Genomic DNA, 27,087 nt, shown 5'->3' with positions numbered 1-27,087 from the left:
CTGGGCTTTCTGCTCAGCAGGGAGCCTGCTTCCCTTTCTCTCTCTGCCTGCCTCTCTGCCTACTTGTGATCTATCTGTCAAATAAATAAATAAAATCTTTAAAAAAAAAGATATTAAAAAAATAAAATAAAATGGTTTAAAATTGATTACGGTGATGAATGCACAACTCTATGAACATACTAAAAGCCTTCAAATTATACACTTTATTATTTTTAATTTTTAAAAAGATTTTACTTATTTATTTGCCAGAGAAAGAGAGAGAGAGAAAAAGAGAGAGAGAGAACACAAGTAGGGGAGCAGCAGGCTACCTGCTGATCAGGGATCCCCACATGGGGTTCGATCTCAGGACTCTGGGAGCATGATCTGAACCCAAGGCAGACATTTAACGACTGAGCCACCCTTTAAATGGATGAATTATATCATACATTAATTATATATCAATAAAGTTGCTTAAAAAAAGGGAGTTAATAAATAGTATGGAAAGATGGGCTTCTCCCTTTAAAAAGTCAATATAAGTTGTTTCTACAAAGTCCATTTTTTGTTTAGCAATGTTATATACATTTCATTCTTCTGAATATATTTAAGACTTGGGGTAGATTAAAATGGCCCAATATTAACTGGTTCCTTTGAGTACATACAAAATAAAATGCTAAAAAGGGGCGATCAGAGCATTCCACCCAAAGTGCCTTTTGGTGAACAAGGATGATTTAACAAGCTACCTTCATTCGTTCATTTTGAAAATGAAGATTTGGCTGTGATTTTGCTTCCAGTAAGCTTGGCAGGTTCTTTTCTGCCTAGTTTCACAATTGTTTTGCTATTTATATGTTTAATCAGGTAATGATGAAGCATCATTAAAATGGCATAGTGGGTGTCTTTGCCCTTAAATCTCTAAGTCTTACAGAACAAGTGTTCTTTCCATTAACACAGTGACCCTTATCCCATCAAACTATTTAGCTAAAATAAGATGCACTGAAATATAAACATTTTGCCCTATCATTTTCTATTCTAATTTTATACTGAGTATTTTAGTAGCAAAAGAAAAGTCTCAGATAAACAGTAGTCATTGTCATGATCAAATGTTTCCCTTGAATCCAGTCGTTTTCATGTTCTGCCCCATAAGCACTGAGACTAATTCTCTCTGACTACTCTGCACTGAGCAGGAGGGAGCAGCAGGTGCTAACTTGAGAGTCGCCTTCTGTTGAATGGAAGTATAATCTTGTATAAGAGGAGAATGAGTATTTGACCCCTTATTAACAGAAGACATCATGCTGGGGGCTTTATATATGGTATTAAGTCTTCACAACAATCCTGTATTGCAGATTTTATCATTACCACTTAATAGAGGAAAAATCTGAACTTGGGGAAGGTGAACACTTTGCTGAAATCAGACAGTTAATTTTATGAATAGAGATCAGAATATTTTTCTCTCTCCAAAGTGTATTCTCTTTCTCTACTAGTGTGTTTTATGTCTTCTGCCTGCTGCGGTGAAGCACACGGCTTCCCTGGTCGGCTTTGCCACAGTGTCTTTCTGGGTCAGCCAGATTTCAGAAATGAGGAAATATTCTAACCCTTACCTACAAATCTTTTCAGAAATGGAGCATTTGACTTACACAGCCCATGGCCCCCACGGAGACAGTTTGTTGTTATTTTTAAACAATTTCCTTAGAATTGCACTCTTTCTTTGTTGCCCTAAAGCAACAGCAATGTTTTCAAAAGCGTTCTAATATTAGCAGCTGCCCTACATCTTTTAAACTCTCGTCACTGCTCTGTGAATGTAGGTTATTACCAACATTATTCCTTTTCTAATTTTTGTTCTGTATTTAGCCAGCTAATTATGAACCCTACATATCAATGAACAATTTCTGTGTATCTTAAATGAGATTGTAGCCATATTCTCATACTTGCTACAACACTTGACATGCCCCACATATACTGGGGATTGACTTTTTTTTTTAAAGAGTTTTTATTATGTAGTATATCCCGTGTTCATTATCAATTCTTCTCTTGTCTACTACTACCAAGAAATAGAATAAATGAGAAACAAAACAATCAAATGATCACACGGGTGAGTGGTAGGATACTCCTGAAATGGCAAAATTAGGTTTGGATTTTAAAAGATAGATTTTTTTTTTTTTTGCTATGTAAACAATATTATAGGAGATAAGAGGAAAAAACAAGTAGGAAGTTGGGAGAAAGATAATTTTACAGTTTGAAACCAATTCGTATTTTCATTCTGCCTGTCAGTGGGTTTTAATGTACTAAAGGGTCAAGACTAGATAAATTAAATTATGTGTAAAAGATAAGATTTTCTTATTCAAGCTTCAACCATGAAGAAATCAGATATTTCCTATAAGGAAAAACTAATTCTTTAGGGAAGGATAATTGGACCATTGATATTTTAACTTGCCCTTTTTATTTCAATATATGGAAAGATAAAAAGATTTATGTCATCTCACTAGAAAAGCAATCATGAATACCAAATCACACTGGGGAAATGCTTATTTTTCAAGTGGTTATCTGTTTTAATGTATCTACCACTGGCTCACATTATCGAAGGAAAATCGTATAGTGTGTGGATTTACAGCTGTGACTTGGGAAAATTATGTACATTCCAGAAGGTGAAGATATAAACACATTCCTTTCCCCAGAATAATTCTTAACTCTAATATTTTGAGCTAAGGTATGGGTTAGTCAGTTCTTAAAAACATTAAAAAATCTCAAATGTGAGGGAAAAGAATTCAAATGGTATTAATGGGTGCTTTTAGAGATCAACATTTGAAAAGAAATTATTCAATCAAAGTTTCTCCAACAAGGTATTTTGTTTGTTTTGTTTTGTTTTGTTTTTGGTGGATTCTTAACAAGAGGTTATTTAGATAATCCAGCGTTCGCCAGATCCTTGTGATTTAAGGGGTTTCAATCCCGTTAGTTTTCCATTCCTATCTAACTTGTTAGTCTGCCCATTGGAGCTTTGAAGTCTTGTTAGCAACAATCACACTTCCAGAGAGAGTGGGCACAGAAGGAGCAATGGGAGTAAATCGTAAATCTTCACTAAGCTGAAGACACACAGGTTTAAGAAAAACTGATGGTGATATATGATTTCATTTTTCACAAATCTCACCAGTGTCCGTAACTGGTTACATTTTTGCTAAGATCTCATCAGATAATGTAAAACTTTCGTCCTAGAAAGAGGCTGTCTGTGCCTGCCCACATGTCCTCAACTTAGGCCAACCCTGAAGGTCACCAAAGACTATCCAGGTCTTCCCGCATATTCCTGTCTGAAGAACATTTCGAGTCTCCTCCGCAGCAAGGACTGCATGAAGGGCTAGGGAGTCAGTCTCTCAGAAACCACCCTCAGTTCCCCTTTTCCTTGTCTTATGGTGGAACAGTTTTAAATTGTCCTGTATACTATCTCAGTGGTCCCCAGCAGCATTGAGCCCCAATTGCTTACAGAGTTAGTCATCTCATTAGCACAGCTTTATTTATGAGCTTTCATTTCTCACCTATCTTACTTCTCTACTCCTTCATCTTGCTTTCTGGACCACCTCCCAAATAAACTATTTGCATCCAAATTGTTGTCTCAAATTTTTTTTAATTAAAATTTTTGGGGAGGACACCCAAATTAGGACAGGGATTTGGAAATTACCTTCTCTGTGTATATGAAATGGCCAAAAGAGGCAAAAAGTAAGTAAGTAGGTGCCTAGGGCTGGATGTGGGAACAGGGATTAATCATAAATGTCAATGAGAAGACTTGTTGTCCGGGGTGGGAGCGGTAGAGGAGTAGGAGGTGGTCAAAGTATTCTAAAACTTATACGGTGACAGTTGAACCGCTCAATAAAGTTACTAAAAATCATTAAACTGTACACTTGAAATGGGTGAATTTTATGATATGTAAAATATATTTTAACAAAGTCGTTAAAAAATTTTACCTGATTTTACAGGGATAGATGGTAAGATCCAGAGAAGTAAAGTGCTTAAAGTTACACAGCAAAAATATGTCAGGGAAAGGAAGAGCATTCCAGGTCATTTGATTACTCTAAGAAATAGCATTCATCTTTGGATTAATCATCTTGCTTTAACTCATTAAAAATTACATGAAAAAAGTGAAAAAAGCACCCATTACATCAAGTATCAATGCATTTATGACACTAATTAGTATAATTATCACTTATTTAGTGCTTTAAGCTAAATGATTTGCCTATATTATCTCAATTTCACAATGGGCCATAAAGCAGGCATAATTTTTGTCCTCTTCTTATACATGAGGAAATAGAGCATGAGAGAAGAGAAGTAACTTGTGGAAGGTCACGTAACTCATATGAAGCTTAACGGGAATTCATCTGTGGTGGTCTGACACCAGAGCACATGCCTGTAATTACTCTATTATACCACTTTTGCTGGTAACTAGGATTTATAGCTTTTGCCATTCCAGCATGACCAAAGAAAGAGAAAGCTCCATACCTCACTGTTGAGTTTATTTATTTGCTGCTTGGTCTCCTCTGCTTTGATGAAGAGAACAGCAGCTCCAATCTCTGATTCTGAAAAGTAGAACACACTCAGAATGAGTCCTTTAGTAATATACCTCATATATGAGGATTGGGGCAATTGGAATGGAGAAGGAAGCCTAAGCTACTACCTTTACCTTTTCCTGACGCCTGTGCACTGTAGGTTCTATCTCCCTGGGATTGGACATGCTTCTAGTAAGCCTCTGGACTGTGCCTGATAAACTCCTTGAAACAGGCACATATCATGATGGGGACTGTGAACGCACTGATTAGATGTGTTCAAGGCAAATCTTCCTTACTCCTGAACACAATCACCACCATGTTCCAAGATGGCACAGTTTCTCTTTTTTGAGCATTCTTTAAAAATATTTCACAGCCAATGCCTAAACTATAGAAAAGGAGTGTTCTTTTCCTCTTCCTTTTCCCCCCAAATATTAATTCTTGGGCCCGTGAGAGTATTCTGCCCCCCCCACTTCTATTTCAGGAGCTAAACTTCATTGTGGGTTTCCTATCTCTTCTTGTGTTGCTCTAAAAGATAGTATCTCCCATTTCCTGGTTCTCTTATCTTCACTTTTTCTTTACCTTACTCTTCCAAATACATTTATTTCTGTCAGTAACAAAAGTATAGATGAGTCGCTGCCAGCTGGAGTGGAAAGGAATGAGTGATACATATACGAACTGTTACTAGCTGGAGTGTTCAGGGATCTAGATCTATACACACACACACACATATATATACACACACATACATAATTAACTTATATTTATTATTTAAATATATTTATATAAAATGATATGATCATCCTAATACCCTAATTCTGGTAAATTATGGATAGAAAATTTGTTTGTGGAAGAAAAAAGTCACTTCCTTCTCTCTGCACACTCCCCCACCTCACCCAGAGACTTACAAGGACCCTTCAATTTCTTCAGAAGATGATGAGTGCCAGGGAGTAGGATTATAGATTGAGATGGAATACCGGTATTTTACCAAAAGGAGACACACACCAAGGACTGTTTTTATTGGGCTCGGCTTTGTTCATGGGGGTACTCACTAACTGGTAGTAGATCCTGACACAAGGATCTCAGAGCTGAGTGGGAAGGGGAGGATAGAGTTGGCAGGGGACTACTAGCCTTTTGTCTGGAGTTTGCTGATAAATTATTTTGGATAGCCTATGCTTGCTCATTATGCTCTCTCTAGTAAGTACAGGTGTGTCTTCTTTAGAATTTACCTTTCATTTCTGGCTTTCATTATGTGGATAGATTCCTATCAACATATCCTAAGAACTCAAGAAGGCAAGGGAGTGAGAGGAGACTGGGTTAGGTTTGGGGGTTCCCTTACATTAAATTCACCATCATTAGAGAGTAGTGCTTCACATAGGTCTCCATTATTTCCAACCTTCTTACATCCTTCTGAAGTTGTTTATCCTCTGATATGCAAATACATAATCTCTCATCAATAAGTTGGTTAAAAATAACCAATGTTCCTACAGTGTACAACCAACACAGCTTTTCCTCTGGGTAGTGTTGTTTCTGTGGATTAGCCTCCATTTGTAATAAGAAAACATGATCATCCTCTAATGAATAGCAGAAATTTGAGTCTCCTGACATACCATTTACCTGGGCTGGGAAATGGCAGAACATCTAGCCTGGAGGGAGGAACAATTACAAATTATATCTTAATAACTTGGAGATGCACAGACTCAAGTCAAATTGGTCCATGGCGTTGGTAAAGTTCTATCATGTAGAAAATATTCAGAGAGTGGGAAGGCAAGAAAGTGCCTATGCCAAACATTACAAGTTAAAAGGAAATCACCTTTTGATCGAAGGCTAAATCTAGAACTTACCTCCTAGAGGAGGGGAAACTCTGGGCTCTGGCCTGATGCGTTCAGAGCCAAAGTCAAAAGTTTGGCTTTCCTCACTGCTATTTCCATCTTCAATTCCATCAACAATCCTATTTAAAATAAAGGATATTGGTTAGCTGTGCATTTATATTTATGAGTTCCAGTATGTCTTTTTTAAAAAAAATATTTTATTTATTTATTTTAGACAGACAGAGAGAACACACAGGGTGGGAGGAATGCACAGAGAAAGAGAAAGAGAGAGAATCCCAAGCCAACTCCCCACGGAGTGCGGAGCCTGACTCAGGGCTTGATCTCACCACCCTGAGATCACGCCCTGAGCCAAAACCATGAGTCAGATACTTAACCAACAGAGCCACCCAGGAACCCTGGGTTCTAGTATTTCTAGAAGACTTAAAAATATTGTGTTAATTTCTAAATTCTGTATACTATAAAGCTGTGCTATCCAATATGGTAGCCATTAGCCTTATATTGCTACTGAGCACCAGAAATGTGGTTCATGCAAATTGAGACACACTCTAAGAATAAAATGCACATTGGATTTCAAAGATTTGAGTAAAAAAATGCAAATGGTTTTATTAGTAAATTTTAAAATATTATTTACATTTGAAATTATATTATTTGGGGCATATCGAGTCAAATAAACTGTATTATTAAAATTAAATTTCACTTTCTTTTTTTGTTTGTTTTTGTTTTTTAAAAATGTGGCTACTAGCAAAATTACATTTGTGGCTCACAATTTTAGCTCACATTGTATTTCTGTTGGATAGAAAGACTATAGAATTTAGAATCTTATTTGTTCTAGGATTCAAGGCCTTAAGATACAGAAATCTTCTTATCTGAATTCATATTAAACCATCACTCTATCCAGAATTAAAGTGTTTTAATCTAATGATTATGGCATTACATTAAATAACTTTGATGACATCTTTACTCTGAACCTGGACAAACCCTAAAGTAAGAGTTAAAGAATTACATATAAATGACTACTAAGACTTTGGCTAGTCTTCTTTCCTTGCTAAATAATGTCTAACCCAATCATTATTTAAAAAATATAAGTCTAGGGGTGCCTGGGTAGCTCAGGGGGTTAAGCCTCTGCCTTCAGCTCAGGTCATGGTCTCAGGGTCCTGGGATCCAGTCCCTCATCGGGCTCTCTGCTCAGCAGGGAGCCTGCTTCCCCCTCTCTCTCTGCCTGCCTCTCTGCCTACTTGTGATCTCTCTCTCTCTGTGTCAAATAAATAAATAAAATCTTTTTAAAAATCTTTAAAAAATATGTCTATTGTAGAAAATTTAAACATAAAGGTAACAAAACTTAGAAAATAAAAGTCACCTGTAATCTACCACTACTGTTAGCATTTTGGTACATGTTCTCAAAATCTTTTTGTAAGTGTAGGATCAATTGTACATAAACCTTTCTTTTCCAGCTCTGATATATTTTCCCCTATTTAAAATTTATTGTATTACTTCTTATTAAAAATTTAGGAAGGAGGAGAAGAATAAGGCAATATTTTCAAATTACCATCCTTAACTGAATTCCAGAAACTTTAATGTTCACCTACTTTTCACTAAGTCTGTTTTGCTTATTTTTTAAAAATTTCTCTCTAAATGGATAAATTGTGTCCTTCAGATGACTAGTTAAATATACTAAAAAATATCACTGGCTTTACAGGTAGAAAAACAGAATTTGTATCCAGACTTCCAACCGTAATCTATGAGATTTTGGACAAAAGAATTCACTTCTTATATCTTCATAGTACAGATAATATGAACTACTCTACAGGACTCCTGAACTCCTGAGGAGACTAAATGCAATAGTGAATGTAGAGAAACCTAGCAGAGGACGTGGTACATAGGAAGCATTCCATTTTTTTTTCCCTTGCTTCTACTTATTATTCAGCTATGCTGTGATTTTTTACTATTGCTTGTACTCACCATAGACTACTCCTTTCACATTATCTGCATCAGGATTTTTCACCCTTTCAATCCTCTTTAGCTAATCCTAAAGTGAATTTTTAAAATTAAAAGTAGAGCCATTTCATGTTACCTACAGAGGAGGCCAGAAATATAACAAAGCTTCAGTTGTCCACAATGATAAAGAAAAATAGGATTGAAAATGAACATCAACATTTCGTTGCCTTTATGATTTCAACTTATTGTTCCATAAAATGTTTGGTAAGATCAGGCATTGAGGGAATCACATCGATGGGCCTTGTTCTTTTATTTTCATTTAAACTTATAAATTACAAAATTACATTGTAGAAATACACACAAAATAATAGGTAGTGCTAAACGGATGAAAGAAATAGAGAAGAACTTCCGAATATTTAATGGACCCTTTTGAGAATACAACTAGCATTCTCATATTGCACACACCACCATGTAGAGGCAAAAATTGCACACATAATTCAGCAGAGTTGAAGAACCCAGGCTAGAAACCTATGTGGCTGAGAGGCCCAGAAATCTGAATAATTTACCAGCAAGGTAATAGTCTGGACAAAAGGCAGCCCTTTTCACCTAGGAAAGAATTGCATGATGTGATTCTTACCTTGGACTGAGGTCTGGGGGTCCGGCGCTATTCAAAGCTGACAGTTGCAATTTCAAGTTTCTCTCTTTCCTTTTAGCATGGTTGGGGGGATCAGTTTCCTGTTTGTTTTGGGGGGAATGTGAACTGGAGACTCGGCTAGGTGAGTGAAATGGTACAGTGCCCGAGGCCAGCTGCTTCAAGCTTAGGCCTAGATAGCTTTTATTGCTTCCAGCCTTCTTGCTGCGCGCAGACAAGGTTCCCCTGGTGTAGATGGGAGAGAGGGAGGATGTCTCCTCGTCCTCCATCTCCTCCTCCTCCTCTTCATCTTCCACAATGGATGGGAGTCTTTTGTTGATGCTGCCATTTCCCTTGGGCTCTGACTAAATCAGTGGATAACACAGATTAGTATAGACCACAAAGACCGCTTGAGAGGTAGACCATTCATGCTGGTGGGCCCACCTAAGCAAAGTCAAATCCTTTACAAACTTGCTTCTCAGTAAAACTTAAGACTTTGCAGATTTTGCTATTATTTATTCAGGGGTTCCATGTCTTGCATTTCTGATATTCCCCAGGTTTACCCTCTTTGCCATCCTGGTGTCCTTCTGTCAACGCCTCTCTTGGTCTTTTTAAACTGTCTTCATGGGGAGCTGTGTGAAACCTGCGTTTTACCTGGTTTGCTTCCAGATTATACTCAGACTATCATCTATAATAGTATATGCTGACATGCTCTTAGGACATTTTCCATTTTACAGGAAGGTCTTGGGCCTTGTTATTCTAAAGTCATAAGGTCTTCTTTCTTTTTTCTTTTTTTTTTTTAAGTCATAAGGTCTTTAGTGGAACTTTATGTGCAGGTCAACCAGAAAAACATATTATCTTTGAGAATAAAAATCTTTCCTATTCTGGATTACATAGATGGAGCAAGATCAGCAGCATCCACACCTACTCTGCTTCCTGTTATTTTTATTCTCAGACATCAGTTGGCAGGAAATAGAGCAAACCATTTGGTCTGCTCCTCTTAAGAACCTTGGGAGAAGTCTTGCATAATGAACCAAGAAGAAGTCTTGCATAAACCCATCTTAGACTCCTGGCTGGAGTAATTCAACCTTTTAGACTAAGAAGACTAAGCAAGGGAGAGGATGGGTAAGGGCAATGGAGGTAATGATGGGAGGCAGGGCAGAAAGGACAGTAAAGGCTAAATGAGTGGCCCTCAATAAAGTCATTACAACAATGGGTGTTTCTTGTTCTGCCCCAGACATGGTTTCCCTGCTCCAAAAGGTCATTCATTTTTTTGTGTGTGGGTCTCATTCTCTTTTGAGGATACAATTGCTTCTACCTGCTCATCAATAATTTCTAAGAGAAATAAGACAACAAAATGAAAAGATCTAAGAGTACTATTTAAATCTCATGAGCTGTCATGGTTTTCCTTCATCTTAATATAAAGAGTTGGTTTTTTTGGTATATATTGATTTTCCTGTAATAGCTATAATGATAGATACAATAACAAAAAAATGAACTTGAACCTGTGGTGACTTTACAGGCAATAGCCCATTCAGTTTAGGCCAAATGAAACAAAATAGTTAGTTTACTCATGAAGCTTTCTTATATTCTAATCTTAATGGTTCAAAATTTCTTGAAGAAATGGCATGAGACTCATCTTTCCAACTAGATATGATTATTGTAATTAATCATGTAATGAAGTCCTTAGCTTTTTATTGGGATAGCCATGGTTTGGCTCTTATTTGTTTTTGCCATTCACAGCATTTTAAAGTTCTGTGTTTATAACAAAGTTAATCCCACATGGAACTGTGGAGGAACAATTGCTTGGTAGCACTGTAGAACAGAAAAATTAGCTCGCCCCATTAAAGAAACAACAGGGCAAACTTATCCAAGAAATGAAAAACAATGAGTAAATTCTTTTAATTGGACTTCTATTTACATTTGCATTGGCAATTTAATCATTCCTTTGGTTCAAGGAGGCTCCACTGGCCCTAAAAGAATTCTCTGACTAATAATCTGTAGGGTTTGTACTTCTACAAGTTTGTTTAAATGTCATACTTCCATTTTATCATGGAGACTTGGCACCTTGGGCAAGTTGCTTAGACAGTGACTCTTGTGATCAAGGCAGCCAACAGTACTTCTACGAAGAATCAGTTATTTCCCCTAACACTGAAGAGAGGAGCCGAATTTATTAGATCAGTAAATACCCAGCCCCACACATAGCCTCTCTGCAGGAGTACCGGTTATTTTCTTCAGGCCACGTGCACAGAAATGCTTGCTTCTCTTGGGTAGCTGGATTCACCCCTGTATACACTACCATAAAGTTCGGCTACAGATTTCTTCCTTCTCTTCTGACCCACTCCTTCATTTCCCCCTGACAGATGCTTCCACGAGGACAAGGAGGTTTTAATCCCCATAGTCAAAAGAATCTCTCATTTAGCTTATGACATTCTACTGAAATATCCATTTTGAACTCACAAGTGCCTAGATTCAGCCAGACCTGTGATGACTACAGGGGAAGCAGAATAAAGTCTAGCAGCTGAATGCACGGGCTTTTGGTCACACGGTCCTAGAAGTCCTGAGACTTACTACCTATTACTACCTCTTATTTACTACCTATTACTACCTATTACTTGAGACTTACTACGTATTACTTATTATCTATTGACTCCCCTGGGTAGGCAAATCCTTGTTTTTTTCACCTGTTAATTGGGAACGGTGTGAGGAAATAGATATTAGATAATGGAGGTTGAAACACTTAGCAATGTGCATTGGAAATACTTAATAGATGTTCTTGTGGGGATGATGATGATCATGAAGAAAATGGAAACATATGCCTCAGGTGGGTGCTACAGAGACTGTTGGTTACCTCTTTTTAACATGATCTCTCCTTCTTTGCTAGTTAACAGAACTTTCAGCAATGCACCTGGCCCAAAGATCTCCTTTCTCAGCTTCCTTTGCCAGTGGATTCGGCCATGAGGCTGAGCTCTGGGGTGATACTAGCAAGTGGACAGGTTAAAAGGAACTTTTAGGAGGACGTCTGGAAAGAGGCAAGCCTCTATCCTGTGTGTGTGTGTGTGTGTGTGTGTGTGTGTATGTATATATTTGGTTTCTAGTCTGGACCATTCATAAAGTGGAGAGATCTCCTGCAGCCATCTTAGACAATGAGAAGTTCTTAAAAAGGGAAGCCTTGCATCGAGGTTAATGAATCCCAAAGAAGAAAGCTCAGGACCCTACTGACACAGTTGTATCACCCACCTCGGGCTTCGTCCACGAGAGAGAAATAAATATCTATTTGCCTTGAAGCTCCTATTATTCTGGTGGTTTTGATATTGTAAATGAACCTAAGCCTTAATTACACACAATAATTTTTTGAAAGTTAAAGATATCCATCCCTTCCTGGAAGGGATGTTCATTTTCAGAGTGCTATGAAGGGGTGAGGAATTCAAATTGGAAAGTCCAAAAGAAAGCTAAATTTTTCTTCATGAGAAAGAGGAAGATAGGAATGGCCTGGGGTAAAGGGGTATAGTTGTGAGGAAAGATGGCCTGTTGAGAAGAGTTGAAACATAACCATTTTGCCAGCTCCTGAGGAGGGATTTTGCAGAGATGAGAAAGACAACTCCTGCCAGAAACTCAGTTGAATGCACTGAGATGTTTTAAGGGCTTTTAAGAATTTTCTCAGTAGTATTAAAAGTAAACTCTGTTTGTGCTCCCACAGCCCCATCTATGTTCAGTAAATTATCAATGTCTTTGACATATGTTATGTAACTGGATATGTGTTTATCTGTATGTATGTGTGTCTGTGTGAGAAGGGTGTTGGGTTTCTGTTTCAAGAAGAGTGCTGAGCAAGGCAAGGAGATTTTTTATAGGATTTCTGTCACAGGATTATTGGTAATAAAAGTCCAGGTACTAAATCTGCTAAGTCACTGTTTCTTGGAAAATTTTCTGTGAAATTGGAGGATTCTTAAAAGTTGGGACTGCTTTTAAGAGAAACCACTTCCAGAGTATCCCTGAACTACTTTTGTTGCTGTTGTTGTTTATATCATGGAAAATCATGTTGTACCATCAATTGGAAGCCTACAGGAAAACATTTGGCTACTAATTTTAAACGTAATAAATGTACTTCCAAGATCAATCTCAGGATGTTATTACTTTTGGCAGGTTCTGGTGGCAGCCACCTTTCAACAATGATAAAACCCTTAAATAGAGAGGTCAGTTTCAATACTTCTCTGTTCCAAACTCCAGAAAGTCAATACATTTCATTGGGAAGTGTATCAGGGAAGGTTGAAAATAAATGCATAAAACCCACAAGTGGGAGGCAGATTTATTGGAAATCCTACAGATTTTAGATAAATGTTCTGCTCTTTGGAAAAAGCCATACCTGTGACACCGTAGATTTGTTCGATAATCTTGATATCACCTGAAAGAGCAAACAAACAACAGAAGTCATAAGAATCATTTAAGCCTTCCCAGGTGGTTTGGGACTGGGTAAAATGTAGGAAGCAGGGGAGAGAGAGTGTGGGGGATGACTGATCCCCCTGGGTAGGCAAGAAGAAACAATGCTTCCTAACAGATACAGAAAAGGCCCCCCTCACCCTAGCCTCTGGGAGCTCTGTTGACCAATGCGAGGACTAAGAAAAGGGAGCAGCAAATTGAATGTCACACCTAGGAAATAATGATCGAAATAGTGGACCTATTCACTGTATTTTCCATCCTGATGCCGTATTCACTCCCCTTTTCCTCTTTCCTGACCTTCGGCTGAATGCTCACATCTATGATTTTTCTCTCTGGCTCTGTGAAAACAGAAACCCATGGAATCTTTTCTTATTTAATTTTGGTCCATTTGTCTACCTCCCCTTCTTATTTGAATACGGGTGGGGGTGATATCTCCTTTCTGTCCCATTTGTTTTCCTCAACATGATGTTTCTTGTGAACTATGTATGATTAAGTTCACTGGGGATCCTGATCTATCTGATTGAATTTAAGATTCCATTGATTATAAAAAGAAAAAAATGCTGTGAATCAAATTGGAATGAGTCATCAGTTGTAAGAGAAACACTAATATCAGAGATGCTAAGAGGTGAGGGACGCCTGGGTGGCTCACTCATTAAGTGTCTACCTTGGGCTCAGGTCATGATCCCAGCATCCTGGGATCGAGTCCCATATTGGGCTCCCTGCTCAGTAGGGAGTCTGCTTCTCCCTCTTCAGCTCCCCTGTGCTTGTGTTCCCTCTCTCTGTCATAAATAAATAAAATCTTAAAAAAAAGAGATTGGTAAGAGGTGAAAAACACATGTGTGCTGTAGAATCAGATCAGCTGGGCTTCAGAATACATCTTACATAAAATCAAACTACAGTACTGTGGAGGAGTCTGTTATAACATGCAGCTTTCCATGCTGGACAAAGAAGCTCTGGAACTCATGATATATCCTGGAAACATGCTCCAGGTCTCATCCACATTGTTTTTTGCTCAAAGACAGTCCTTTCATTTTAAAGTGGTAATAGATGCTATAAATTAGCATAACTTTATTCACATTGGAAAAAAAACCTTTTACACTCAAAAATGATCTGCCTAGGAAGTGAGACATATTTGGTAATTCTGTCAACTCTCACTGTTGTTGTTGTGGGTTTTTTTTTTTTCCTAGATGATTAGGGAAATAGATGTGTTATTATTTATACAAACGCTGGCATCATTATTGCTGTGCAAATACATGTTTCATCAATGTTTAATTTTATCAAAGAAGTCAACCCATTCTACATCTGCTTAGTTGCCTAAATATGCATTAATCAGAAGCATTGTAGACATAAGTTTTGTAATAATTCCCTAGATGGTGACAAATAAAACAGCTGAATAATTAAAAATGTGAAAACCAAAATTACAGTGCTGTTGTCTCTGTGGTAGATGCAAAAATGTGCTTTAAAGAGCCTTTCAGTTACAGCCTGGAGGAAAGAACAAGTAGCCCAGTAGGATTCAGGAAGCCTGAACAGCTCCGGGTCAGAGATGCGCTGAGAAACAGGCCTCAGTGTCTTTTGATTTGGTTGTAACTTCTAGCTCCCTGCTTTACTTACTGGTAGCGTGACTTCTGTCAAGTTGCTGTCAAGTTGCATTAGTGCTTCTCAAACTTTTATGTGCGCACATATGCCCTGGGGATTTCATTATAAAATGCAGGTTCTGGTTCAGGAGGTCTGGGGTAGAGCCTGGGACTCCGTATTTCTAATGAGCTCCCGGGGAATACTGATGCTGCTGGCCCGTGAGGAATACTTTGATCTCATAACCAACATCACTGCTATTATTGTCCTATCACCTGTTAATTCATTAAGTGTTCACAAAGTCACAGACACCCTGAAAAAATGCTCCCAGACATTCTGTCCATTAATTTTCACTGTAATCCTATGAGGTAAGAAGTATCCATCATAGAACCAGTGCTACTGTGATAGGCTCTCTGAATAAGTCATTTCATTTGCATATGGCATTAATCACATGTGTTTAAAAAGACCACTATGATACAGTCATTCTGTTGACTAACACTTCGTGCTGATCCAGATTCTGCCAACAGCAGAGAATATTGGTTTAATGGAAACCCCGTATTCTAAAGGTAGAAGTCACCCTAAAAAGTGTCTGCTGCAATGGTTTGTAACCTGGCAGACAAGAGAATGTTTGAGAAGCATTCCTAAGTAAATCAGCCTCCAGAGCACCAACTCCAGAAGGCCTCTTCCAGTTGGTGGGGTGGGTAGGGCTAGGTCTCCAGGTCAGGGTTGAAACCACTGAGTTAGTCCAACTCCCTACCTAGACATGTGGAAATTGCCATCCAGGGAGATGAGGTGACTCACCCAATCCACTCATCAGGTTAGAATTCTAGCAGGTGCCCTGACTCTCTGTGTACATTGCACAGAATCAGAAGTTGTCTCAGGTGCCTCCTCCAGCAGTTAATGCTATTACCCGAGCTGAGAGACTAAATGCCTGACGTAATAGGGAATTGAATCTAGCATAAGGTTTGACGACTGCCACAAACCAGATCCCCAAATCGTGTGATACTGAGTTACCCAAGCACCTTATTAGCCTTCTCTGAGTTACAAATCTCTCCAGAAATATGATGCATTCTAGACATTCTAGCCCTATGGGGGAAAATACACTATACAACCCTTGAATGGTTAATGTTTATAGATATCATTTCTTGTTCCAGTACCTAGAAGACTCAAAGGTTTTGAACGTTTTGAGAAAGACAGTCTTATCCAATTTGAGTCCCTCCCACATGAAATTTTTAAACCTTTTAGACACAGAACTGCTGGTAATCTCTAATGGGGATGATTTTTTAAAAAGACTGAAGTAGTACAGTTTGGGTTGATAAAAATGTTCTCAATCAGATATAAAACAAGAAATGAAGGTCATTGCAATGAAGTCGTGAGAGAAATAAAGGCTGAGGGACAGTCCATTCAGATCTTAGAATCATACCTTCAGTTTGCCAGGTTAGAAAAAGCCAAGTGTGGGCAAGAAAGAGAGAGGGTATGCCTTGGCAGAAGGTTATCACAAACAAAGTAAGGCTTTATAACCTTGTGGACTAGGAAAGAAACATATTCTCAGCTATGTGGAGTTGGTTTCAAAAGTTTCTGCATAGGGGTGCCTGGGTGGCTCAGTGGGTTGGGCCTATGTCTTCAGCTCAGGTTGTGATCTCAGGGTCCTGGGATGGAGCCCCACGTAGGGCTCTCTGCTCAGCGGGAGGCCTGCTTCTCCCTCTCTCTCTCTCTGCCTGCCTCTCTGCCTACTTGTGATCTCTGTCTGTCAAATAAATAAATAAAATCTTTAAAAAGTTTCTGCATAAATTCTTTCTATTTTATTTCCCAGTCCTAAGCATTTAACTTACTCTATCACTCTGTAAGTTCTGTGGGAACTACGAGAGAGGACCCTTACTTCAAAAAAACACTGCTCACTGGAATGGAGAACCAGAAGAAGGAAAATGGTCTCTTATTACTCAATCTGCTATAAAACAGCAAAACAAATTCACAATCTTTTTTTTTAAAAAAGAAAAATGTGTAATAAAGTCCTCAAAATTTTACTATTGAGCTTGAACTGCAAACAGAAATCAAATGTACTAAAATTACTGGTGATTATAGATGTAAAAAATGTCATTGTATTCTTTTATGTTGTCTATTTTACCGAATGAAGACATTCTAGAAGAGCTTTCAAAGGCTCATAACTGACCTTGGCCCTCCAACTTATTTTTTTCTTAAGTTCCTAAACTCCCCAGTAGTAAATTTTCCTGCTTTGGGGATTTTCTTTGAGGTGGGCTGCAAGCTCTTTGATTTGTTTCATCTATTTCTGCCCACAGATTAAAGTGTTTCTGAATTCTGACACATGGTACTATGACAATAAAGTTTGGGGCCCAGCCTTTCATGGGATGCTAATGTCTCACCCTTAGAAGCCAACTGATTTTTCAGTAATAGTGAGGCATTGCCAATAAGCTTTCCTTACTCTCAAGATCTTTTCAAGAGGCTGAACCTTCAAGAAGTTGACTACTAGGAGGTAGGAAGGAAGCAAATGGGAACGGAACCCCCACAGAGGCTTGGGAATCCTCAGCTGTGACCCAGTGGACTAGTGGCCCAAGGAAGGTATTCTCATGGTTTTTTTCTTGGTTTGCAGGTCGGAATTACAAGCCCCTGTGTGAGCCTGCAAATGTCCTCTCAACTCAGGAATCTCCTAAGACACTGAAGTGCTCTGGTGGGAGTGTTATCTACAGCTGATTGCTCAATTGGGAAATGAGATGCAAATTACAAGGCTCTTCTTTCTGAGTGATTCATGATATCCGCTGCTTTGTTAATAATGCCACATTGATTAAGTCACAAAGCAGATTGAAGGAACATGTGTCCTCATTTGGAAAAAGGAATCATCACATATTTTATCTTGTTCTCTGGACAGCAACATTACTGGTACTGGTGGCTGTTTGGGATAAATAGAGTAGGAATGAAGGATACTCCCCCATAACTCAGTAACTCACATAGTTAAAATGCCCATTCTTACAAAACCATAAATAATTGTCATATGATATAGGCAAGTAACAAATCAATAGGTCTCTTTTATTTATTTATTTTTTTTCGTTTTTAAAGATTTTATTTATTCATTTGACAGGGAGACACAGCACGAGAGGCAACATAAGCAGGGGGAGTGGGAGAGGGAGAAGCAGGCTTCCTGATGAGCAGGGAACCTGATGTAGGGCTCAATCCCAGGACCCTGGGATCATGACCTGAGCCAACGGCAGATGCTTAACGACTGAGCCATGCAGGTGCCCCAGGTCTCACTTTTATTTCTGATCTGCTTCTTTCTCTTGTAGATTTAAGTGGAGGTACTAAGAAATAGTGAGTACCACCAAGTGCAGGTGAAAACAGAAAGAGAAATTTGAAAGCTCTGGAGAAAGAACAGGCTTTGAATAAGGGGGCACTCATTTTCAGCTAAAATTTAGGAATTCACTACCATCTAATATAAAGAAGACATTTCTGAAGCTGGTCTGAAACCCCAAGTGGGTAATACAGTAGCTAACATGTTTCCTTTGCTTGCTGTATAACTTAGAAACAGAAATGAGATTTTAATTAAAAAACTGATGATTTCGAACTTTTCCAATTTCACCCTGAGCCTTGAGGTCAAGACAAACTATTAAGACTTAGAGAAGACTTCTTTTCCTCTAAGTAAATACTATCACTTCTGATGCAGAAAGCGCATGTCAAATAACCGAGACTTAAATTTAGTTTATTTTCTAGTTCTGGAGAGCTCAACCACTAAGACTATAGCATAAGAAACACCACAAAAACCCTTCACCACTGTGTATTATGATAAAAGTTCTGTCTGCCAGGCAGGGGGGTAGGGGTGGATAGGACCCATTTAGGAGGTAGTATAGCATAGTGATTAAGAGCTGGGATTTTCCTAGTCCTTTCACTTATTAGCTATGAGACCTTGGGAAGCATAGCAATTGGGATAAAATAGGTAATGCTGAAGTAACAAACCATTTGGTGAATTTTAATGGTTTAATCCTAAGGAGTTTTATTTCTCATTCTTCCTCTAAAAAATGATGATGGGGTGCCTGGGTGGTACAGTCCATTGGACATCTGACACTTGGCTTTGGCTCAGACCCCGATCTCAGGGTCATGAGATCCAGCCCCGTATCAGGCTTCCAGCTCAATTCAGTCTCCTTGAGATTCTCTCTGCTCCTCCCCCTACTTCTCTCTCGCACGCACTCTTTCTCTCAAACAAATAAATAAATGTTTAAAAAAGATAAAAAATGATGGTAATATTTAAAGTTGTTTTGAGGATTAAATGAGATATATAAATGTAAACCGAACAAATCTTGGAGACCCAGTTGGCCACATCAGACACTAGAAAAATGTATAGCACTCAAAAGCCCAGTTGACCCTGGAACAGCATTGGGTGTTAGGAGTGCCGACCACCACCCCCAGTAGAAAATCTTTTATAACTTTTGACTCCCCAAAAACTTAACTACTAACAGCTTACCACTCACTGACCAGAAGCCTTACAAATATTTAAACTGTTGATTAATGCACATTTTGTATGTTATACAGGATTACACACTGCATTTTTACACGAAAGTAAGCTAGAGAGAAGAAAATGTTATTAAGAAAATCATAAGAGAAAATACCTTTCAATTACTCTACTTATCCAAAAAAAAAAAAAAAAAAATCCACATATAAGTGGATCCATCCAGGTGAAACCTGTGTTGTTCAAAAGTTAACTGTAATGTTAAAAATATTTTTTCGTGTTTTCAAGAACCTTAAAGGTTACATATTGATAAGTTACAGTAAGACTTTTTAAAGTTATCCCTCCCTTTCTATTCCATCAGCAATCACAAAGGTGCTCTCAGTTCTCTCACTGACACTCAGGATCCCTTGGGTTCACACTTCCCTTCCACTTCCCGTCTCGCCACAATGCCCAACGTTCCTACCAGAGATGACCGCTAGGTGGTGCCATGCCTCCCAGCCCTCTCGTTTCTCTAGGGAAAGGAAGCATCCGGAGCCTGCCGATGTCTTATCGCTTCAACTTTATGAGATACACAAAAGGACTTATGGTGAAAAAAGTTCTCACATTGTTGCACTTGTTAAGTACTTGATCCACTGGCTGGCATAAAAAGCAATTAATTCCTATTAATAAATGTTAGTTATGTTATTACTGATATATTGATTATGAAGAAAAGTTTTCTTTGAATTGGTTTAATGGGAAATAGGGCATTTTTAGCTATGGACATCCAAACATACACACAGATGGATTTCCAACTGCAACTAATATATATGTAGGACCCCTTAATAAAGAGACCATAAAATTGTTAAACAGGAGTTTTCCCCACATTGTTCTCTTAGCAGGGGCTATCATGCCATGCCACAGAACTCCTCTTTGTGCAACACTAGGTAGAACATTTTACATAAAGTAATGACTTGGTATTCTAGTCTTTTTTCCCTCAACACTTTGATCTGCTTCACTTAAACAAAATAAAGCACTTTTAAACTGTCCATTCAGTCAAGACATTGATAATGTATGCAAATTAACTCAAGCATAATTTTAACCTCTTATCTCCAGATTCAAATGTGTGAATTACAAGGCTTTGGGTAGATTAAAAGAAAACCCAGAAAGTCTCCTAATACTTAGTCAACAACTTGGAAAATGCAGGATGATTTTGAGGGAGAGAGAGAGTTACTTATAAATATGTGGTTCATTATCATTCCAGAAAGGAAAAGGGAGAAAATACACACCATTATGTGAGAAAACTAGAAATTTCTCCACACTGACATAGAGTTTTAAAGGTTTCAGGCTTTGGGAGCTATGGACCAACTCCGTGATTTGGGAGTTCAGCAGTTAATCAGTGCTAAAATAATTTGCAGTTTAAACTCATTATATTGAGCTGAGATTCCATGCCCCCCAATGACCTGCTTCTGATTAGGGTACAATGGCTCTTTGTTAGCTTGTAAAATCAGCTACTATGTAATTGTAAGGAAACACAATAGCTGGTTTCATAAGAGTTTCAGGATACATGCTGAGTACTCTGGTTCCAAACCAGGTCGGTGAAGAAAGATGCTCAATTTGGTATGAGAAGTTTTCACATCACAACTCCCGATGGCACTTCTTCTTTTTATTTATTTATTTATTTATTTTTAATTTATTTGACAGGCAGAGATCACATGTAGGCAGAGAGGCAGGCAGAGAGAGAGAGGATGAAGCAGGCTTCCTGCTGAGCAGAGAGCCCGATGCGGGGCTCGATCCCAGGACCCTGGGATCATGACCTGAGCTGAAGACAGAGGCTTTAACCCACTGAGCCACCCAGGTGCCCCCCGATGGCGCTTCTAAAGCTAATGTGAAATGACTAATTTGCTACCAAGAAAGCTCACTGTCAATTATACGCCGTAACAAAACAGGTGAACAACTCTATTTTGAAAATAGTGTTTGTACCAACGAACCGAAATGAGCTACTCTAATTTAAACCACAGTGCTTTGGTTAAGCTCAGTTAGCCAGAGAAACTATATAGAACTGTGTGTATATATATATATATATATAGAGAGAGAGAGAGAGAGAGAGAACCATGATAGAGGGGTCATGGGCTGCTTCTACATGACCAAATGCATATTCTTTTTTTTTTTTTTTAAGTATTTATTTATTTTAGAGAGAGAGCATGAGCCAGAGGGAAAGAGGGAGAGGGAGAGAGAGAATCTCAAGCAGACTCTATCCCGGGCCTGGAGCTGGACATGGGCTCGATCTTATGACCCTGAGATCAGACCTGAGCCAAAACCGAGATTTGGATGCTTAACTGACTGCGCCATCCAGGTGTTCCCCAAAATGCATTTCTTTTTAAATTTAAAGCCCTCTGTGAAACTTAAGCATGAGGAGTATTATGTTTCATAACACTTACATTTTTGCCAAATATTCAACAATTTCTAGGTAAAGAAGAATGTCTCACAGTTAGCAGATGAAGGCCAAGGTTCTTAGGGTACAGTTTTGTTGTACTCAAAGGTGATGTGTGGAGCACTGTAAGGAAGGTATTACTAATTATATATTGACTGAAACAGTCTTTCTCAGAATTCACAATAGGAGTATAAACCACTGAAATTAAGGAAGAAATGTGTTTAAGTTTGCATTTTTGCTCCCCCAGTGGGGCTCTAAGAAGTCCCCAGAACAACAATTGTCATAGATCAAATGTGCCTGATGTATCTTGTTTCCTTCTCTGGTATCTCCTAATAAAACATCCTGTGAAGGAATGATTCCCCAGTTATTTATATAATGGTTTGTCTTTTCTATTTCTTTTCATATGTAAATTTGTGTTTTCAGCCTTTGCTTTCATCCCAGGATAGACTCCTCCTTAACCTTGAAAAATAAACAGTGAAGGGGACACCTGGGTGGCTCAGGTGGTTAAGCATCTGTCTTCAGCTCAGGTCATGACCCCAGGTCCTGGGATCGAGTCCCATATGGCCTCCTTGCTCATCCGGGAGCCCGTTTCTCCCTCTGCCTGCCGCTCCTTGTCCTCCCTCTCCCCTGTAGTGCTCTCTCTCTGGCAAAAAAATAAATACATAAAATCTTTAAAAAAGATGGGAGATTTAGAGGAGAGTTTTGTGGGGAGAGGTAAGGCAATGACCTCTTTCCTGAAATTACACTAGGTGGATGAGATTTCAGTGTTATCACATGACAGCTGAATCACAGAGTGGCCGTTTCCCAGTCCGAACAAAATCACAGCAGTATCAACTTTGGAATCCTCTTCATAAAAATGTGAAGAGTGAATAAAGCAGATCCATTTAGAATGGGCATAACTTCCTCGAGAGGGGCATTCTAAACTTATGAGCTCAGTCAGTTACTTATAGGTTCATACAAAGACATCATTCTTCTAGTTACACACGTGAAATCTATACATGTAATTCTCGTCAGAACAAACTTTTCTCTCCACTTTTTTTTTTAAGATTTTATTTTATATATTTATTTGACACAGAGAGAGAGAGAGAGAGAGAGCGCGCACAAGTAGGGGGAGCAGCAGGCAGAGGGAGAAGCAGGCTCCCTGATGAGGAAGGAGCCCGACAGGGAGCTTGATCCCAGGACTCTGGGATCATGACCCAAGCAGAAGACAGACGCTCAACTGACTGAACCACCCAGGCACCCCTCTCTGCATGTTTTAGGTGATTATTTTCATGATTGCAAAATAGGCACCAGTGAATTTACTAGAAGGATGATGCCTTCACAATAAGTTACAAAGTTAACTGAGTTACAGTTACAAAAGTTAACAATGAGTTACAAATTGTGCAAAGCAATTCTGGCCCTTCATTTCCCAGTCTCCTGGATCGGACTGTGCTTGTGAAGTTGTGTCTTTGGGGACTGCAGGAAACTGGAATGTTGGGTTCTTTGAAGGAACAATTCTGGCCTTAGTTGGACTGTGAAGGCATACTACTTTTAGGTAATATACCTGCTTCCAAAATAAGTCATTTGGAGTCCCACAGTGGGAGTCATATTTTTCCCACTAATTTCCATTAGATCTTCTGGAGGTCTAAGTTCTACTTGGCACTGGCTCTCAATCATTGACTTTAAGTTAATTCATTCAGAATTTTTAAATAGACACTTTTACTTGGAGAAGGACCATTAAAGTGATTCTGTGGTAAATTATTTAGAAAAATTGAAGAAATATTTTAAGGTATGGATACCCTTCTATTTATTAATGTATTTGGCAGATATATATTCCTATAGGCTAGACTTCCATAAAACGATGCCACACTCATCTGTCCAGCAAGCTGCTTTGATCTGCCGCTCATCATGTTTTCCTCAAATTACTAAATGATATCATGTGTGCCCATTCTGTTTCCTGAAGAACACATTCTCATTGAAAGGTAAAACAAAAACACAACAATAAAATAAAACAGAGGGAGAGCAAAATCAAATAATATATTTTGGTTGCACACCTTTCTCAATGTTTTAAAGTTTTCTTGAGCTGGAATTAAAAAAAAAAAAATGGAAAGGTCATACTGGAAGGGCCGACAGCTCAGACTGGTTAATTGTTCACTAACTGGTCAGCCGTTGCCCCGAGCAGCTGCATCCTGGTGGACACAGCCTGATGAGGTTTCCCAGCCTGCATGCACCGGGGCTGAACCACATGACCCACTCTGGCCAATGCAATGCGAACAGAAGAGACCTGTGCCATTTCTGGGTCTGGCCCCGAGTAATGCAAAGGCCGCCACAACCCCCCCTCTCTTAACTGGTGGGCTGGCTGGATACAAAGCGCTTGGTGAGGGACTGTGAGTTCCAGATGACTTTGAGGTCTGGGGGATGTCACGGCCACCAACTAGAGGAAGCCTGGATTCCTGAGTCAGGTGAGAAGCCGCCACCTGTGCGCTATGATACGAATGAGCTTTACTGCACGAATCGTTGATTCTACTTATTGTATTAAGTTACCGAGACTTGGGGCTGTTTCTTGCAGCGTTTAGCTTGACTCAACTGACGGTTTCTTAGTGACCATTTAGGCCAGAGATGGGGAACTGGAGGCCCGCAGAAGGAAAGCAGCTTTCTTCCGAGTCATACAACTTCTATGTGTATTGAGTCTAATGCCATGTATTCTTTGCTCTTTTTTGACAGAACCCAGTTTTGGTTCTTTGGTCTTTTCCCCATACATAATGCTGACATTTTGTCCCATTGAGACAGCGGTGTGTCCAAGAAAAGAAAAAATGCGAACTGTACAACCTGGAATACAAATACGCTTCAGTAGTAGCCCTAGTCAGACCTGGGACTGTTTATGAATCCTGGCAAAACGCAGTGACACAGATCGGTGACCATATGCTCCGTTTTTAAAGAACTTAATCTTCTGGGTGGAACACGTAAGTGGAATTACCACATCACTAAAAGCTTAGCATCTTGCAGATGTTCATCTCAGAATTTTGCCTTAATCATTTTCCTCAATGACATGGAAACTAAATCCTTTAAATCCCAATTCATTTCACAGAACTGTATCTCCACGGATCCCTCCACCGTCGCAGACTTGTCATTAGGATGGTGTGCTGGCCTGCCAATTCATAATCTTGAGGTACTTCACTTCCCCCTTCCACCTGGCATCTTGTTTGCTTCCGATTTCTGACTACTTGGCTACTGTTCCTTCAGTCAAAGCCACCACTCCTTTGGCATCCCAGGCTGCTGAGTTTAAATGGTGAGCAAATAAGGTGTCTCCAATCTGATGGACCGGAGGCCTCCAGCTCTGCCTGCCGAGCACAGTCTGTGCTGTGGTGTAAGCAGACTGTCTCTACCATATGTTATCATCTCTGCTGTCTATACCCTTTTGAGGAACTTCACGGGAAAAGCACTATGAGAGACGTTTATCCTGGGACTTTGTGATTTGTTTTTAATTTTAATTTAATTTCTACCAACTTAGCTCATTTAGAGCAGTTTTAATTATACCACCCAATGACTCTATGTTTTATCAGTTGAGCTTGGGTTTGGGATTAAAGGGCTAACGGAAGAGAGATTGTCCATGTTCAAGGATGACCAGGGAAATATTATTAGACTAGCGGAGTGCAAACAGTGAAATATATACTGTAGTAAAACATTCAGGATTATTCTAAAAAGACCCAGGAGATCCAATCCTTGAATGAAAAAACAGAATAAAATTATGTTTTAAAAAAATCCTAACATACAGAGGTAAAGTATTCACAGATTGAGAAATGTTAAAAAAATATTGCTTCTTTCACCTGTATTCTTATTGTTGTTGTTGTTAGAGTGGGAGGAGAGAGAAGAGTGAAGAGAGGGGTAGAGGGGGAGGGATAGAGGGAGAGAGAGGATCCCAAGGAGGATCCACGCCCAGCACAGAGCCAATGTGGGGCCCGATCTCACAACCCTGAGATCACTCATGACCTGAGCTGAAATCAAGAGTTGGATGCTCAACTGACTGAGCCTCCCAGGCACCTCTTTCACCTATAGTCTTAATCCTTCTCCATAACAGTGTGTATAAGCACATAAAGGAAATGCTGAGAACATTTTATTTCAGATCTTTTTTTTTTTTTTTTTTAAGATTTTTTTTATTTATTTATTTGACAGACAGAGATCACAAGTAGGCAGAGAGGCAGGCAGAGACAGAGAGGAAGGGAAGCAGGCTCCCAGCTGAGCAGAGAGCCCGATGTGGGGCTCGATCCCAGGACCCTGGGATCATGACCCGAGCCGAAGGCAGAGGCTTAACCCACTGAGCCACCCAGGCGCCCCGAGAACATTTTATTTCAATTGATAAGAAGGGCTCCAACTACTTACAAGGATGAAACTGAGTCTGAAAGGAATGGAAATACTATTTTGTACATCGAAATGATCGTGGAGTGATTTCACAGATTTACTCTCAAACATGGAACAAAGGAAGCCTGAAGAACCATTACGTGTATAGAAGACTGAAAACCATGTACTTGAAGACATTTTCCCAGAGCTAGTCAGTGACCACAGGGTTATTAATGGATAGATTTTTGAGCAAATGAAAGTACAATTACTAAGAGAAAGTCAGATGGCCAAACTACAGTAGTTCTGCAGTCTTATCCTCTTGTTAAGGAGATGTCTTTCCTGAAACATTTAGGCACAGTGGGTTTTTGATGAGACATGACAAGTAATAGCATTAAGGTTAAGAAGATTAAAGCGAATGTTATTCTGGAAATTCAGTATAGCTTTTGCTTTAAGTCGGGATGCCTGAAGGAAACCAACTCTTTTAGGAGAATTATGTTCTGATTTGTAGCACAGTGCTTTAGTGGACAAATGTACTAGGCTGAGATTCAGAATACCAGCATTTGACTCAATTTTATACTATTCTATTCTTTCACTAATTCTGTAATCTCAGGCAGGAACTGCTGGGACAGTGAGTTCCTTCATCTGTTAATTAAAAATTAAATGAAATGAGGTGATGTAAACAAACTCCCTTGCTCCTAATACTTAGTTAATAAACATTTATATCCTTTCCTTGTCAGCGGTCGTGCTACTAAATATGCAGTTGACAAGAGAAAATAAAATCTGTTGAGAAACATTTTGATTTTTTGACTGAATCTTATTTGAAACACATAATTGGAATGGTTGATGGAAGACTTCATCCCAAAGAAAAAGTCTACTTTGTGCAAAGGGAATATTCTAACTCATTTAGATATAGCAGTCAATTAAGTTATATTCCTAACCAATGACTGGATTTTTAGTTCTGTGAATGAGTGAATTTTCTTTGCTCCTCCCTTTAAGTC

At 39.0% G+C, this 27,087-nt stretch overlaps 1 protein-coding gene across 1 annotated transcript in view; it reads right to left on the bottom strand.

The window, feature by feature from the left end:
- The window catches only part of KCNH8 (potassium voltage-gated channel subfamily H member 8), a 391,780-nt gene that overhangs the window by 20,429 nt on the left and 344,264 nt on the right, over positions 1 to 27,087 (bottom strand). The window contains exons 12-15 of the mRNA XM_032860933.1: positions 13,264 to 13,302; positions 8,907 to 9,265; positions 6,347 to 6,453; positions 4,459 to 4,535 (exon numbers count right to left, since the gene is read on the bottom strand). Of these exons, the coding sequence (XP_032716824.1) occupies positions 4,459 to 4,535; positions 6,347 to 6,453; positions 8,907 to 9,265; positions 13,264 to 13,302 (582 nt within the window). The remainder of the gene's footprint in view (positions 1 to 4,458; positions 4,536 to 6,346; positions 6,454 to 8,906; positions 9,266 to 13,263; positions 13,303 to 27,087) is intronic.

The sequence above is a fragment of the Lontra canadensis genome, unplaced genomic scaffold (genome assembly GCF_010015895.1).
Source record: "Lontra canadensis isolate GAN:19392208 unplaced genomic scaffold, GSC_riverotter_1.0 scaffold20, whole genome shotgun sequence".
NCBI classification, from domain to species: domain Eukaryota; kingdom Metazoa; phylum Chordata; class Mammalia; order Carnivora; family Mustelidae; genus Lontra; species Lontra canadensis.
This window is presented reverse-complemented; position numbering and strand designations above follow the sequence as displayed.